We start from the raw sequence: 16,698 nt of genomic DNA, 5'->3' as shown, positions 1-16,698 counted from the left end.
TGTGATTGGTGGAAAACGGAGTGAAAGATCAGAAGGGATTACAGTATTTCTTGTCTCTTCTCCTGCCTTGTCACCCAGTGTAAAAAGTAAGAACAATAGTACAATTCAGGCAAAAGACACTGGCTTTGTCAATTGTTAATTTTAATATTTGCCCCCCCCCCCCCTTAAAAATCAGATTGTCCACGGGCCATAGTTTGGGGACCCTTGCTCTTAAAACTTGCCTACTGTCCTTCGTGGCAGTTAAGCGGAGCATGTAATAGGTTTGAGTTCCACATGCCAAAAATAGAATCAACTGCCCAGCTCGAGCGACAGGATCTTTTCTTTTTCCAGAACAAACAAGGAAGTTTGGACAACGTGATGCTTGTCTTTCCCCACAGCTGTTGACACGTCTGTAGAGCAAGACAAGTTTACGGTACTTTATTCAGATTTTGGCCATAAATCTTGCATCTGAAATGAACTTTATAAGGAACTGTTTTGGAAAGCTGTTAGAGTGGGTAAGCGTGTGGATGAAATATGGTCTGGGTAGGCTTTGCAGAATTTTTCCCAGAGCTGGTGCATGGACAACAGGTGTCACCCACCGCCACCACCACCACCACCATGGTGCGTCACGGCAAGGAAACTCAGACGAGTGGGAAAGCAACAAGGCACTTCGCACATATGACCTGGGAGGCCAAGGCAGAAATATGGTTACAGTCCAAACCAGGACACACACATTCCGTGTAAGTACCACAAGATACAGCAAACGCCCTCACATTCACAGTTTGCCATTCGTAAATACGCCGGTTTGCTATTAAGTAAACACAGTCAATTTACAGGTGCCCCAAAATGTCTCATAGAAAGGATTCTAAAAGAAAGTTTTCTTTGATTTAAGGCAACCATTTCAGTCTTAAAACACAAAAACATGTCAAAAAGCCTAATCGATCATTATCCTTTCAGCTGCTCCCCCTCTCATGCAATGGACTATTCCATTTTACTGCTCGGGCCCTATCCCCCACGAATAGCCAATCATTGTATTGCAAATCAATCTTTTTCAATTTTTAAGCATTTCACCATCCAAGCAGGCAGACCTGGGAAGGCTTTCTGAGTGTAGCGAGTACTTCAGAGCTTTGTCCCAGTCTGGGATGAGGGAGGCCACAGAGAACCTGGTCCACCTGGACCACGTTTCCTCATCTGTCTTTCACCACCTGCTGGAGTTTTACTTCCACGATACGTTTGAAGCCCCGCAGGAGGAGGAATTAGGCCCACATATACAGGTATACACATATATCCATGCATGTCCCACCTTCAATTCAGTGGTAGTCATTAACTTGCTGTGTGTTGGTTGTGGAGGTCAGCAGCTACCTCCTAGCTGAGGCCTTCCTTTCGCAGTGTCTGTCCATGCTGCAACAGGAGCTAAGGCCAGAGAGGTGTCTGTCGTACCTGAGTCTGGCTCGGGAGATTTGCTGTGTGGAGCTGAGGAGCACCGTGTTCACCTACCTGAGCAGGAACCTGCTGGAGCTGCCTCACGTCGTCAGGTGTTGTGACACCTGGTTATTAATTGAGAACCTGTCTTTTGAGAAAAGCGACTCATGAGAACTCAGGAGAAAGAGGAGCTTGTCCTTCTGCAGCCTTTAAATCAGAATATGAGGGGAAGAAGTTGTAATTAAAATTCAATAAGAAAAAGTGGCTAATTTGGAAGACAAAATTCGTGTTATTGCAAGAAAGATCTTAAAAGACACAAAAGATTGTAGTTTTAAGAAAATTAAGTCATTGTGAGGCAAGAATATCTACTTTGATAGTCATAATTACAAGACATTGTAATTTTAAGAGGATTAAGTCGTCATGAGACAAAGGACATCCAGTTTGACAAAAGTCTTTTACAAGAATAAAGTCATATAATTACAGGCTAATAAACTTAATTTTAAGAAAATAAAGTCATCATGAGAGAAATTTTAGGTTGACGAAAGTCATAAAATTCCACAAAACGCAACAATTTCAATTTTAAAGAGTCAAGTCATTGTGAGACAAAATCTGTGCGATTGAAAAAAAATGAAGGCACTCTAATGACCTCTCGTGGACAAGGAGAGCTATCTATTTTGGATGGATGTCTGCTTATGACAAAAAAATATATATATTTATGCTTAAATGTGTTACCTTTCCATTAAAATTCCCATGGAAAGTTTCCATTTTGAAAGATTTCCCAAATTTCCCCTGCTTAAGTCCCCATGAAAATGTTCCACATTTTTTCAAACCAACTCATGATCCCTCAGGTGTCTGAGCGACGAGGAGAAAGAGGAGCTCATCCAGCTCAGGACGCGAGAGAAGCCTCGTCTCTGCGGCCTTCGCAAGGAGAACCTGACGTCCTGGAAGGACCCGGCGACGGAGCACGCCCGGCACGTGTTCACCGAGCAAATCGGAGCGTGGCTTCCCATTGCGGAGTTCCCTTTCAGGGCCGACAAGTGGTGCTTCACGGCCGTGGTGTTGTATAACTACTTGTACATCATAGGAGGCTACAGGACTCTGGTGAGAAGCAGGTGGGACTTCAAAATAGCAACGTTTAGGTATAATCCTTTGACTCGGGAGTGGACTGCCGTCGCGCCGCTTATTAAGGTAAGACAAAGTTCCTACTGTATATTCATCTGTACATTTAAAAAAAAAAGTCTAATTCTTCCAAGCATAAATGTTTGCCTGAAAACTTTCAAAGTCATTTCAGTCAGTTTTCAATGAAAGAAAGCAAGTCTTTTGGTTACTACACCATCACATGAGATAAGATTGACAGTATAGTTATAGATCCATAATGCCCTCATCAAGGCCTTTAATTCGATGTATGACTTGATGTGGCTTGTTAAAATTCAATTTGTGACCTCGTTTCAATTAAACTATGACCTCGGACGATCCCCGTAAGGTCAAGGTCAATTCCCACCAAAAACAAATCAGATATGTGGCTAGGACCTAGTCTCTCCAGCGTGTCCTGGGTCGTCCCCGGGGTCTCCTCCCGGTGGGACGTGCCCGGAAAACCTCACCGGGGAGGCGTCCAGGAGGCATCCGAATCAGATGCCCCAGCCACCTCATATGGCTCCTCTCGATGTGAAGGAGCAGTGGCTCCTTATATATATATATATATATATATATATATATTATATATATATTATATATATAATATATATATTATATATATAATATATATATTATATATATTATATATATATATATATTATATATATAATATATATGTTATATATATTATATATATATATATATATATATATATATATATATATTACATATATATATATATATATATGTAATATATATATATATATATATATGTAATATATATATATATATATATATATATGTAATATATATATATATATATATATATATATATATATGTAATATATATATATATATATATATATATATATGTAATATATATATATATATATATATATATATGTAATATATATATATATATAATATATATAATATATATATACACACACACAAAATGTCACCAGAGATTACAATAGTCAATGTTTTAGGCTTTGTTTGTAGTTACATATATAACTATTTCTATAAATAAATGATATACATGCATATAGCTTTTGTCCGAAGACACCAGCCATAAAGAAAACAACATTTTAGCAAGTTCGGCTTCAAACAACCATCAAAACGTAGGCATGCTCGTTAGTGTTCCAGGTTTGGTCACGTGATTTTCCGCATATAACTGATTGCAGTAATAATAATATTTTTTTTGTGTTTGATGTGTTTGACATTGCTATAACAAGTGCAAAGTTCTAAAACCAAAGAACTTGAATAGACAATTTGACTGACTTCGGTCCACAGCACAGAAGGCACTTCAGCGCAGTGGCCTGCCAGGGCCGTATCTATGCAGTGGGCGGCTGGTATTTGGACTCTCTGGTCACCCCAGACTCCAGCACGGCCCTGTACACGGCCGTGGAGTGCTACGATCCATGGGAGGACACGTGGAGGTCTGGACATGATATTGCCATAATAAAGCACTTGCTCAGCCAATTTTGAAACACTATGCTAAGGTTATGCTAGGCTATTCCATGCTTTGATGTAAAAGGTTATGCTATGTTATTTTCTGCTATTTTTAATTATGCTAATGTTACACTATGATATGAAATGTTTGCTATGTAAAGTTATGTTTTTTATGCTTGGCGATGCTATGCTAAGTTATGTTATACAGTACAATAATATGCCAGGCTTTGTTCTCCTATGCTACGATAAATTGGCTTATGCTCGACTAGGATATTCTCTGCTATAATATGCTATGCTATCGCTAGGCTAGGCTAAACTATGTTATGCATTCTCTGCTACGCAGTTGTGTAGTTTTAGAGCATCTGTGTGCTTCAGGTTTGTCTCGCCGCTCCCCCTCACCGACTTCCAGTTCACCGTGTCCCTATCCCACGACGTGCCCCTGGCGACAAGTCTGGGACACTGTCTCTACGTCCTGGGCAGCATCCAGAGGACTGGAGAGAAACTGCTGCTCCAGTATGACACCAGGGAAGGTACGAAGACCAGTATCACAATTGAAAATGTAAAACTGTTTGTGCATTTGTTCCATATCCTTGATATCCAGCTTAAGGTCTATAGTAGTAGTTACTACAAGTGTTACTAGTGAAGCCCTAAATTTCACCAAGCGGAATTTTGTCACAAACAGCATACACCTGTCAACTAGTGCACAGTTTGGCCTAACAAGCAAACATAGTTGCCCGGCTGCTAGTATGCCAAAGTTGTCCTACTACTAGTGAGGACAAAGAATGTACTAGAACATGGACCTTAAGCTGGATATCAAGTGAGTGCTCAAAAGGCTTTCCTTAAGTGCACTAGTTGACATCTGTGTGCTACCAGTCAAACTAGTGAAGCGCTACATTACTTGATGTCACTACTAGTACTTGTCGTACGCAGTTGTCAACTAGTGCACAGTTTTGCTTCACGAGCAACATGTAGTTGTCCTACTAGTATGCTAAAGTTGTCCTACTAGTGAGACAAAGCATACTAGTACTTGCTCCCCTCCGTTTAGGCATTTATTCGAGATGCTTAATATCCAGCTGAACAGGCAAAACGTAGCACTAGCAGTGGGAAGAACCTTACTAGTAAGACACAGTCATTCTGTTAGTGCGCCTTAGTTGTTCTACTAGTGTACTGAATTGTCTCACTAGTCCTCATTACTGCTAGCACCTTAAGATGGACACCAAGGGTATTGAATTGTTGAATAGGGCATTTGAGCATTTATTCAATATCCATGGTAAGGAGGCCAAAAATGGTACGAATGGTGAAAAAAATGTCACTAGGAAGACGCAGACAAAGCGTACTTGTACTTTAAGCTGCATATGGAATAAATGCTCAAACGGCTTTCCATACTAAAAATAGTAAACTACTAAAAATGTTATGTGAATGTGTCTTTTCGTCACTGGCAGACTTGTGGCAGGAGCTGCTTCCCACGCTCACCCGAGCAGACGCAGACCTCCCAGCTCTCTACTTCCTGGGCGCCTCCGACGACTTGCTGGTGATTGGAGGAAACAACTCACACAACGTGGTCACGTCGTTTTGCATTCGCTCGCAGAAATGGGGAAAGGTAATGACTAACCACGGCTTGTTAAAAATCATGTAAACCTGAACCATTCAATCATTTAGAGGAACCTCTGAATAAAACAAAACAAATATTTCAAAATTGAATTACTACAAATAACATATCTTTGTTCATCTATCTATGCCAGTGATGTATCGTGACAGGCAGAAAAATATAATATATAAACATCCATCCATCCATTTTCTGAGCCGCTTCTCCTCACTAGTGTCGCGGGCGTGCTGGAACCTATCCCAGCTATCATCGGGCAGGAGGCGGGGTACACCCTGAACTGGTTGCCAGCCAATCGCAGGGCACATACAAACAAACAACCATTCGCACGCACATTCACACCTACGGGCAATTTAGAGTTGTTAATTAACCTAGCATGCATGTTTTTGGGATGTGGGAGGAAACCAGAGTGCCCGGAGAAAACCCACGCAGACACAGGGAGAACATGCAAACTCCACACAGGCGGGGCCGGGGATTGAACCCAGGTCCTCAGAACTGTGAGGCAGACGCTCTAACCAGTCGTCCACCGTGCCGCCAAATATATATAAAAAAAATAAATTTAAATTACAGTTATATCTTGACTTACAAGTGAGCAGACGTTTTTTTTTTTTTTCAAGATACAAGCCCTTACTTGGCTGATTTTTAAAAAAATGTTTTTTGTCTTTAGTTGTGAGGAAGGAATTTAGTTTTGAGAGCTAGCAGCAAACCTTTCAACAAGCAGCAGTTTTGCAGATATTGAACAATTCTTCAAAATAGAAACGCTTGCTTCAAGCTGTTTATTGCCACTCCCAGTTGAAGTTTTACTGTAAAACTAAACATAAACCAAATCACATAACTTCGTCCAACAAGGTCCACTAGCTTAATTCTAACACATAATGGGAAATGCCATTAACACGCTGACAAAGCTAGCATCAATGTTGCAGTAATTATAAACGTTGAGACAACTTAGCGGTGCAACGATTACTCGACAGCTAATCGGTTATCAAATTAATCGATAATGATTTTTGATAATTGAACATTTTTGCCCATTTTCTGACATGTTACGGAACAAACCAGGTACAGAATCATAATGAATTTGTTCGTTCATTTTCTGTACTGTCAATTTGAAACAATATATTGTTTTTGAATAAAGTGATGGATATTTAAAAAATATTTTTCAATCTGATTAATCAATTAATTGAAAAAAAAAAACGACAGATTGATCGATTATTGAAATAATTGTTAGCCCTAAGCTACATTTTAACACACGCGGTAGCAACATATGCAGACGGAGCATGCAAAAATACTCACAGGCATATATTCTTTATCCTCTGCGAAAAACAGCTACTATTACTGCAGTTTAGTTGAGACGGTCTTCTCTATATATATTACACTGCCCCTGGTGGCCAAGGTGCAGGAACAGCGTAATGACTATTGAATTATCAAAATGCACAAATTGTTTACATTCTGTTTAATGATGGTATTGTTGTATGTTTTTTAGTAAAATAAAGTAAAATACTGTAGAGTGATATTTGTCTTTTTAAAAACACCTAACAGTAATTTGTATCTGTGTTTTTTGGGTGTCTGGAACAGATTGATAGTTATTGTAAGGAACTATCAGTGCCTCCAACAAGGACCGCAAGTGCTTTGCTTCCTTTGCGCAGGTGCACAGTGTGCAGAAAGCGGCTTTCGCGGGACAGGGGGCGCTGTTGGGCGAGCAGGTGGTGATGCCCAGTGCGGAGCACAACAGTGTCGTGATGATGGATGTGCAAACTCTCTCGCTGAAGGTTCTGACTCCTTTGCCCATCTCCATCTGCTATGATGCCATCTTTTACCTGCACTTTTGATATCACACTCCACTATATGTATATTATGGGTATACTCTTACTTTACTAGGAACAAAATTCTAATGTTAGGCTACCATTAATTTATCATTATTATTATTATATATTATGCTACTATGTTACTCACATGAGGCCTCACTGTGTCTTTAGTGAATGAACGTCAGTTGAATGTTCATATTTACAGTATATTCACCGGTCAAAAGAGCAATATTTTGCCTTTAATATATGTACAGTCTACTAAATAAATATTTCACCATCTAACTAATACATCTCTGAGCTTTCTTTTGTCAGACCTTTCAAATATTTATTTGCGACATTTCTAATTATGTACATTTTCTTATTTATTTGTATATTTTCTAATAATGCCTTTTTGGGAAATGTCTATTTCTTAATTTCCTTTTTGTAATATCTATATTATATTATATAATATACTATATATATTGTCTAATGTCATATAATATTTGTTTCTATATTTATTAATGCTTTAATGATTTTCTTTCTAATTATTTCTACATTTTTTTTTAATAATGCCCTTTTCCTTATTTATTTTTTTTATTTCCTTGTAATGGCCTTTTTGTAATGTGTATTTCTATATTTAATAAGGCCCCTTTAACAATATTTATTTCAATATATTGTTTAATAATACCTGTTTTCTTCCCCAATTTCAATTTTTAGATTTTCTAATAATGCCGTTTTTCCAACTATTTTTTATTTAATAATGTGCCCTGTGACTGACTGGCGACCAGTTCAGGGTGTAGTCCACCTTTTGCCCAAAGTCAGCTGGGATAGGTTCCTCGCGACCCTAACCAGGATAAGCGGTGTTGAAAATGGATGGATGGTTATATCTAATAATGCCCCTTTTCCGTTTACTTTTATATTTTCTAATAATGCCCTTTTCAAATGTATATTCTATATTTTCTAATGCCCCTTTTCCTAATATGTATTTGAATGTTTTTCAATAATTCCCTTTTCCTAAACTTGATTTGCAACCCTGTGAATAAAACCTATCTTTATTTAATTATAAAGGCGTTACACAGCAAAATCTTTGAATTTTCTTCTTTAGGTGATTATCTGTAACAGGGTTGCACCAAACAAATAAAATATCTCATAAAAAGTGTACTGTTGATGGTTGAGCTGGACAAATCAATTTATGTGATTGTATATTACCTTTTTTTGTACTGAAAGCATAAAAGATGATGAAATAAATGGTCAGTTCTGTCTATGTTGTCTTCCCATTGTGGAACCTGTCAATATGTCTTGTGGTCCTTTGAACATCATAAAGGTTGCCCGAATGTGCTTGACGTGGCTCGATGTCATCCTTGTGCCTGCCGCGTGTTTTTCTTTTGTCATCACAGTGCTTCCCTGCCAAGTCACACACAAGCAAAGAGTGATGCTGTGAGGCCGCTACACAGTTACACACAGGCAACGGCTGTAGTGGCTGCACGGGAGGTTAGAGCAGGCTTATTGTTATTATTGTCTGCAAAATAACGCTATGCTTTTGTTTACGTTTAAATACTCCCAAAACGTTTGCGCTACTTGAGTCCTCAGCCACTGTGTCCTGGTAAGTGAGTGTCATTTCAATATTCATATTTACATTCAACTGTCAAAATGGCAAAATATTTCCCCTCATATTTATTTCTATTTATAATAATGCCCTTTTTGCTAGTATTTCTATATTTTTAATGATGCCTTTTTAAATGTTTATTTCAATAGTAACTAACAATGCATTTTTCCTAACATTTATTTATATATTTTCTAGTAATTCCCTTTTTAAATAAACATTTGTCTATATTTTTAATAACTCTCCTTTTCATGTTTCTATATTTTTAATGACGCCTTTTTGTAATGGTTATTTAGATAGTCTTTATTTTTAATAATAAAATTTTTACAATTATTGCTATATTGTAACTAATGTCCCTTTTCTAATATTAATGTCTTTATTTTTAGTGATGCCTTTTTTTAAATATATTATATATATATATATATATATATATATTATAAATATTTTTTTTAAAGGTGCCCTTTTTGTCTTTCTATATTGTCTAATAATTCCGTTATCGTCTATTTATTTCTGTATTTTGTAATTATGCCTGTTTCCCCATATTCATTTCTATATTTTCTGTTAGTATCTGGGTTTTCTAATATGTACAGTATGTCTTTAGTTTTGAATAGTTCCCTTTTTTTTTGCTAATGTTTCCTTGTCTACTGATACTATTATTTATGTTTGTGACAAGCAGGCGACAGCTTTGGTTGCTACACAGGTGAGAGGAGCCTCTGACGTCGGTTGGTGTCCTGTTACATGACACAGAGAAGAAAGAAAAGAGAGGGGAGAGAGCGTCATTGGGCTCAAGGGAGAGATTGCAGCTGTGAGTTGCCACCTGAGTGAAGCACTTGAAGGACACACAGCTGAGCATAGAGGAAGGACAACTTCATTGCAAAAAGTCACCACTGTATTTCTCCTTCACAGTCAAGCCAAGGTAAATGGAAACTCCTCTTTTTTTGCGCTTTATATATTCACATGTGAAATCAGCTAACTGGATCGATCTAAGAATTGTGTGATTATGTTTATTACCATTGCCATGCTTGTGTTTCTGAGGCCATGCAGCCGGAAGCGTTCTGCTATATCTGGCCGTTGAACTTTCCCCCACTTGGGTGACTTGACTCCTCAGTGGCGTGACGTGGAAAAAGTCATTTCACGCCGTCATCCGGGCCTGTCCCGCATGCTCTCCAGTAGACGTCAATATTATTGTTGGGCCACATGTGTGTGCTCTTCAACGATAAAGAACAGTAAATCTGTGTCAAAGTTGGTGAGAGTGCACGCATGGGGTCATGTTATGGGGATGTACGCTGGCCTCTTTTCGGGCTATAAACGGGGCTGGATGAAGCGTGGTTTGTGCTCTACCAAATTAACAATTTCTATCCGTGTTTAGGAATAATATACTGAAATAACTTTTCATGCAAATTGACTCATTGGACACTTAATTAGGTAGTCCTACAAACACTAATGGTTAAAAAAAAAATCTGCTTTTACAAAGTATTTCTGCCCTTTTATAATCAACTTTACAGTGTGAAAAAAAAAATCAAGTGCAGTTAGATTTTTTTGATAACACTCTCTGCTTTAGTAAAAACCAAAAACATTCATATTTTCATCATTTTTGTGTACTTTATTCACTTAGTAATGATTGTTGTAAGAAATGTTGCCAAACACTTGAATCATATACTCAAAATTAGGATTAATTTATTATTAAGATGTGGAATTGGATCTGAAAACACTGAGTAGAAGTCATATTGTTTACATATTATGAAGGTTACTGCCACTGAATGTTGTGGAAATTCAGCCTAATAGTTTTGAAATTTTGGTGTGTATTTTTTTTATTGAGACAACTAAAGTAACTTTTTATTTAAAAAAATAAAATAAAAACGTCATATGATGATGATGGTCATTATTATTAAATACTCGAAGTAATTTATCGGCCTGATGTGGAATTTGTGGAATTCAATTGGCTATATATATATATATATATATATATATATATATATGCAGTATATCAAAGATTGCCAAGTTAGTATAGAAAAAATATAAAAAAACTATATATAAAACAAAAAATATTAACTTCATTAACAAAACATAATGCTTTTTCCACTCGGGACATATGTGTGACAGAGTATGACACTGCAATCTCCAACCACAATAATAACCCTAACCACAATAATGCTCAATTGTACGGCCAACAGTGATTGAGAGCAATGGCCGAGGCCCATCAGGCGGTGGGCTTCCAGTTCACCGTGCATCCGGACGGCGTGGACCTCAAACTGAGCCAGGAGGTCATCACCAACATTTACCAGGCGGCACTGACTGCGTGGAAGAAGAGAGCCATACAATTCAAGGTTACATGATCTTTTTTTTTGTGTGTGTGTTTTTTATTTTAGGCGGCACGGTGAGCGACTGGTTAGCGCATCTGCCTCACAGTTCTGAGGACCGGGGTTCAATCCCCGGCCCCGCCTGTGTGGAGTTTGCATGTTCTCCCTGTGCCTGCGTGGGTTTTCTCCGGGCACTCCGGTTTCCTCCCACATCCCAAAAACATGTATGGTAGGTTAATTGACAACTCTAAATTGCCCGTAGGTGTGAATGTGAGTGCAAATGGTTGTTTATTTGTTTGTATGTGCCCTGCGATTGGCTGGCAACCAGTTCAGGGTGTACCCCGTCTCCTGCTCGATGATAGCTGGGCCCGCGACCCGAGTGAGGAGAAGCGGCTCAGAAAATGGATGGCTGGATGGATGTTTTATTTTAACCTTTTACCTTTTTTTTTCAACTACCACGAGTGGCAAAAGTGCTCTCTGTACTTAAAGGTAGAGTTTGCGGTTTAAAATAAATAAATAAATAAATGGGTATGACCTGACAGTAGAATGTTATTAAAATGATCTTGGATGAAAAAACATCCCTCTCTGGTCCCATCTTATGCCCTTATTTCATTTTAATCATTATTTTACAATTTGCCACGGCGCGACAAGAACAGCCTGTCAGAGTCTCACTGTCCGCACACCCCAGCATCCTCCTGCAGACTTTTTTATTTGGACGTATTTTTTCTCCTCCGTTAGCAACAAAAGTTAAAAACAACTAATTTGACAGCTCTTGAGCCAAATCAAGGGGTAGACATATACAGTATATCAGTGGTGTCCTATAATCGGAAGGCTGCATGACTGGGCTTGGAAAACACCACGTCGTATGTCACGTCACCGTTCTCACCGAGTCGTCAAGTAAGTTGATCAACTCTTCCATTTTTAATTGAATGAACATTCCCAAAAAATACATCAAACTGGTAACATTTTGTGTTTGGCAGTACTCCATTGTGATTAAGTTAAGCTAGCAATATAGCTCTCTTGGCGCACACGCGCCTTAGCGAGCCGAGGACGTTTCTTTGTGCAGAGACATGAGGGGGCCAGGGCAGGGATTGACTTGAGGCTACATTCAAATTTTTAATTTTAAACAGTTTGAAAACTGCATAGTCTGCCTTTGAGTATAAGTACAGATACTTAAGTAAAAAAAAAAAACTGCGGTTGAAGCACAAGTATTGATTTAAATCCTTCATCTGGTTTTCAAATCTAGAGAATAAAAGTAAGAATCTGAATAATGTAATTTGATGTAATGATGTAAGAAGCTTGTCAGAAAAATTGATACTCAATACTACTAAAAAAAAAAAAAAGTACAGATACCTAAAAAAAATGTGGTTAAGTACAGTAATGAAGTACTTGTACACTTCCCACCACTGCTAAATAAGAAGTCATCAGGAAAATAAATACTAGGAATGCTTGCCGATAGCGGCCTTATTGGGCCTTGGGTCAATTTCTTCAGAACTTTAATTTTGACTATCATAGCTATCCAGATGACACACAGTTATATCTAGCAGTGTCTCCAGATGACTACAGTTCAATTGAGGTTTTGTGTCGCTGTCTAAAACAGATAAATAACTGGATGAGCCAAAATGTTCTTCAATTTAACCACAGCAAAACTGAGATAGTTTTTGGCAATAAAGAAAAGAGGATTGCTGTTAGTAAATACCTGGAGTCACTCTCTTTAAAAGCCAAAGACCAAGTCCGAAACCTTGGTGTTCTGATAGATTCCGACCTGACTTTCAACAGTCATATCAAATCAATTACTAAAACTGCCTTCTACCATCTGAAGAACATATCCAGAGCGAAGGCTTGTATGTGTCAAACAGACCAGGAGAAGCTCATCCATGCTTTTATCTCAAGTAGACTACTGTAATGGTCTTCTGACTGGACTCCCCAAAAAGAGCATTAAACAGCTACAGCTCATTCAGAATGATGCAGCTCGGTTTCTGACCAAAACAAAGAGGTCAGAGCATATTACTCCAATTCTAAAGTCTTTACACTGGCTCCCAGTCCGCTTTAGAATAGATTTTAAAGTTCTGCTACTGGTCTATAAATCACTAAACGGTTTAGGTCCTGAATACATGAAAGAAATGCTAATGGTATATAAACCCAGTAGGGCTCTGAGATCGTTAGACTCAGGTCAAATAGTGGAGCACAGAGTCCAAAGCAAACATGGTGAAGCAGCATTTAGCTATTACATTGCACACAAATGGAATAAGTTGCCAACAGAAGTGACATCAGCCCCAATTGTGCATGTTTTTAATTCCAGGTTAAAAACTTTTTTTCTCGTTTTTCCACTTTTAAAGGATATTTCTTGCACTGTACGCTGTTGTATTGTACTTTTATTTTTTTCTTTGTTTTAAATGTTTGTAAGCTGTTTTTCTCTTTGTTTTGAAATGCTTTTAATCATGTGGGTATGGAAAGTATTCAGACCCCCTTAAATATTCACTCTTTTTTATATTGCAGCCATTTGCTAAAATCATTTAAGTTAAATTTGTTCTCCAGTAATGTACACACAGCGCCCCATATTGACAGAAAAAAAAACGGAATTGTTGAAATTTTTGCAGTTCTATTAAAAAAGAAAAACTGAAATATCACACAGCCAAAATTATTCAGACTTTTTGCTCAGTATTTAGTAGAAGAGCACCCTTTTGAGCTAATACAGACATGAGTCTTTTTGGGAATTATTAGTTTTTCACACCTGGATTTGAGGATCCTGCCATTCCTCCTTGGAGATCCTCTCCAGTTCTGTCAGGTTGGATGGTGAACGTTGGTGATCAGCCATTTTCAGGTCTTTCCAGAGATGCTCAATTGGGTTTAAGCCTGGGCTCTGGCTGGGCCATTCAGAAACAGTCACGGAGTTGTTCTGAAGCCACTCCTTCGGTATTTTAGCTGTGTGCTTAGGGTCATTGTCTTCTTTGAAGGTGAACCTTCGGCCCAGTCTGAGGTTCTGTGCACTCTGGAGAACCATCTTTCCTTCGATTGCAACCAGTCTCCCTGTTCCTGCAGCTGAAAAATACACCCACAGCATGATGCTGCCACCACCATGCTTCACTGTTGGGACTGTATTGGACAGATGATGAGCAGTGTCTGGTTTTCTCCACACATGCCACTTAGAATTAAGGCCAACAATTTCTATCTTGGGCTCATCAGACCAGAGAATCTTATTTCTCACCATCTTTAAGTCCTTCAGGTGTTTTTTTTTTTGCAAACTCCATGCAGGCTTTCATGTGTGTTGCACTGAGGAGAGGCTTCCGTTGGGTCACTGCCATAAAGCCCCGACTGGTGGAGGGCTGCAGTGATGGTTGACTTTCTCAAACTTTCTCCCATCTCCCGACTGCATCTCTGGAGCTCAGCCGCAGTGATCTTTGGGTTCTTCTTTACCTCTCTCACCAAGGCTCTTCTCCCCCAATTGCTCAGTTTGGCCGGACGGCCAGCTCTAGGAAGGGTTCTGGTCGTCCCAAACGTCTTCCATTTAAGGAATATGGAGGCCACTGTGCTCTTAGGCACCTTAAGTGCAACAGAATTTTTTTTGTAACCTTGGCCAGATCTGTGCCTTTCCACAATTCTGTCTCTGATCTCTTCAGGCAGTTCCTTTGACCTCATGATTCTTATTTGCTCTGACATGCACTGTGAGCTGTAAGGTCTTATATAAACAGGTGTGTGGCTTTCCTAATCAAGTCCAATCAGTATAATCAAACACAGCTGGACTCCAATGAAGGTGTAGAACCATTTTAAGGATGATCAGAAGAAATGGACAGCACCCGAGTTCAATATGAGTGTCATAGCAAAGGGTTTGAATACTTATGGCTGTGTGATGTTTCAGTTTTTCGTTTTTAATAAATCAGCAAATATTTCAACAATTGCGTTTTTTTTCTGTCAATATGGGGTGCTGTGTGTACATTAATGAGAAAAAAATTTAACTTAAATTATTTTAACAAATGGCTGCAATATAACAAAGAATGAAAAATGTAAGAGGGTCTGAAAACTTTCCGTACCCACTGGAAAGCACATTGAGTTACCTTGTGTATGAAATGAGCTATAAAAATAAATTAGCTTTGCTTATTTCAATGTATCGGGTACCAGCTGCCGGTACCAGCCACCGATATGGGAAAAAAAAAAAACTGACATTGAGTAAGTACTTCTCGCCAGTAGTTGGCGCTACAATGCGTCCGTTTGACACAGCCGCGAATAATCATTTGTCAGAAAAAAAGAAGAAAATACTTTTAATTGAAATGTTATGTGTCAAAAGTACTAAGTACTAAAAGTATCGGTGAGAGTGAGTCTTAGTACTGGTATCGTCTGAAAAAGGTGATATTGAAGATTCCGAATACTCAAGTAAAGAACAGATACATGAAAAATGTACTTTAGTGAAATGAAGTAGTATTTGTACTCGGTTACTTCCCCTCATTGCTAATTACTGTGCATCCATATGATTACTGTACGTTTTTATTGGCCAGAACGGTGTGTTGGCTGGCGTTTACCCGGCGAGCCCGTCCAGCTGGCTGATCGTGGTGATTGTGATGATGAGCGGCTTGTACACTGGCGTGGATCCCTCGCTCGGAGTCATGCACGCCATCGAGGAAACCATGCCGCTCAGGTCAGAACACATTTCTGCTACTCTACATTCATGTTTACGACAATACACATCAGGATTTCACAAACTGACCAAGTCACCATCCAAAATGAGTTGCAGGTCATTTTTCTACCTCCCCAAAAAAATCAGCTAATTATTTTGGTAGTACTGCGACTACTGGAATATTTACAATATTTATTTCTATAAAGAATCAAGACATACAATGTTATTCTGTATTAATAATTAATACATATTACTTATATAAAATAGCAAATAATTACATTGAAAAATAAAAGAATGTTTACAAAAGATATATTTTACAATTGTTTTTCAATGTAATAATGATAGTAACTTAACATTTTTATTACTTATGACTATTACTACTACTGATAGTAAAAACAATTGCAATATTTTATTTAAAAAAATTAAAACATACAATGTTCTATAATAATAATAGTAATAATATAATGAATACATTTGAAAAATGAACATTGAAAAATATTTATTGTTATATTTATTATTGTTGTTATTATTACATTGAAAAATGTAGTAATGATAACAATATCTCTTAATATTTATGTATTTTACAAATTTATTCATTCTAATAATTAATTTTGGTACTGTTTCATAATTGCGAAACTATATTGAGAACATTTTATTAATATAGCCATTAAATTAAATTAAAAACAACAGTACATGTTGTTATTATTATTATTATTATTATTATTTGTATTATTATTGTTGTTATATATAGAAAATTGTGTTTAGTTATTTGCTGTTGTTTTTTTTAACTTGCCGTTGTGTTTAGTTATTCG

General features: G+C 37.8%; 2 protein-coding genes across 9 annotated transcripts in view; both read left to right on the top strand.

The window, feature by feature from the left end:
* Window positions 1-239: 239 nt before the first annotated feature.
* LOC133477821 (kelch-like protein 12) lies at window positions 240-9,813 on the top strand. Of its 7 annotated transcripts, none has more exons than XR_009788486.1 (9): window positions 240-719; window positions 1,062-1,253; window positions 1,330-1,514; window positions 2,250-2,589; window positions 3,829-3,974; window positions 4,363-4,517; window positions 5,430-5,587; window positions 8,769-8,862; window positions 9,675-9,813. XR_009788486.1 is itself a non-coding variant. In XM_061773011.1 (9 exons), exons 2-9 carry the CDS (start codon window positions 598-600, stop codon window positions 7,414-7,416), a joined length of 1,500 nt encoding a protein of 499 aa, XP_061628995.1. In that variant the 5' UTR covers window positions 241-412; window positions 527-597; the 3' UTR covers window positions 7,417-8,635. The 7 variants fall into 7 exon arrangements, 5 of the variants coding, with proteins under 5 accessions (XP_061628996.1, XP_061628994.1, XP_061628995.1 ...); XR_009788485.1 differs by having other exon boundaries at window positions 9,648-9,770; XM_061773011.1 differs by lacking the exons at window positions 8,769-8,862; window positions 9,675-9,813 and adding an exon at window positions 7,234-8,635 and having other exon boundaries at window positions 241-412; window positions 527-719; window positions 1,043-1,253.
* Window positions 9,750-16,698, top strand: part of cpt1b (carnitine palmitoyltransferase 1B (muscle)) — a 20,363-nt gene continuing 13,414 nt past the window's right edge. For both annotated transcript variants that reach the window (XM_061773006.1, XM_061773005.1), the window contains exons 1-3: window positions 9,750-9,890; window positions 11,149-11,301; window positions 15,768-15,907. In XM_061773006.1, coding sequence (XP_061628990.1) covers window positions 11,161-11,301; window positions 15,768-15,907 — 281 coding nt within the window. In that variant the 5' untranslated portion in view covers window positions 9,750-9,890; window positions 11,149-11,160. The remainder of the gene's footprint in view (window positions 9,891-11,148; window positions 11,302-15,767; window positions 15,908-16,698) is intronic.

The sequence above is a fragment of the Phyllopteryx taeniolatus genome, chromosome 5 (genome assembly GCF_024500385.1).
Source record: "Phyllopteryx taeniolatus isolate TA_2022b chromosome 5, UOR_Ptae_1.2, whole genome shotgun sequence".
NCBI classification, from domain to species: domain Eukaryota; kingdom Metazoa; phylum Chordata; class Actinopteri; order Syngnathiformes; family Syngnathidae; genus Phyllopteryx; species Phyllopteryx taeniolatus.
This window is presented reverse-complemented; position numbering and strand designations above follow the sequence as displayed.

Excerpts from the sequence above, each read along its gene's own strand:
- LOC133477821 (XM_061773008.1), top strand. The coding sequence starts at position 453 with ATGAACTTTATAAGGAACTGTTTTGGAAAGCTGTTAGAGTGGGTAAGC. Across the intron at positions 720-1,061 it reads CCAGGACACACACATTCCGT|GCAGACCTGGGAAGGCTTTC; the intron begins GTAAGTACCACA and ends CCATCCAAGCAG. Across the intron at positions 1,254-1,329 it reads AATTAGGCCCACATATACAG|GTCAGCAGCTACCTCCTAGC; the intron begins GTATACACATAT and ends TTGGTTGTGGAG.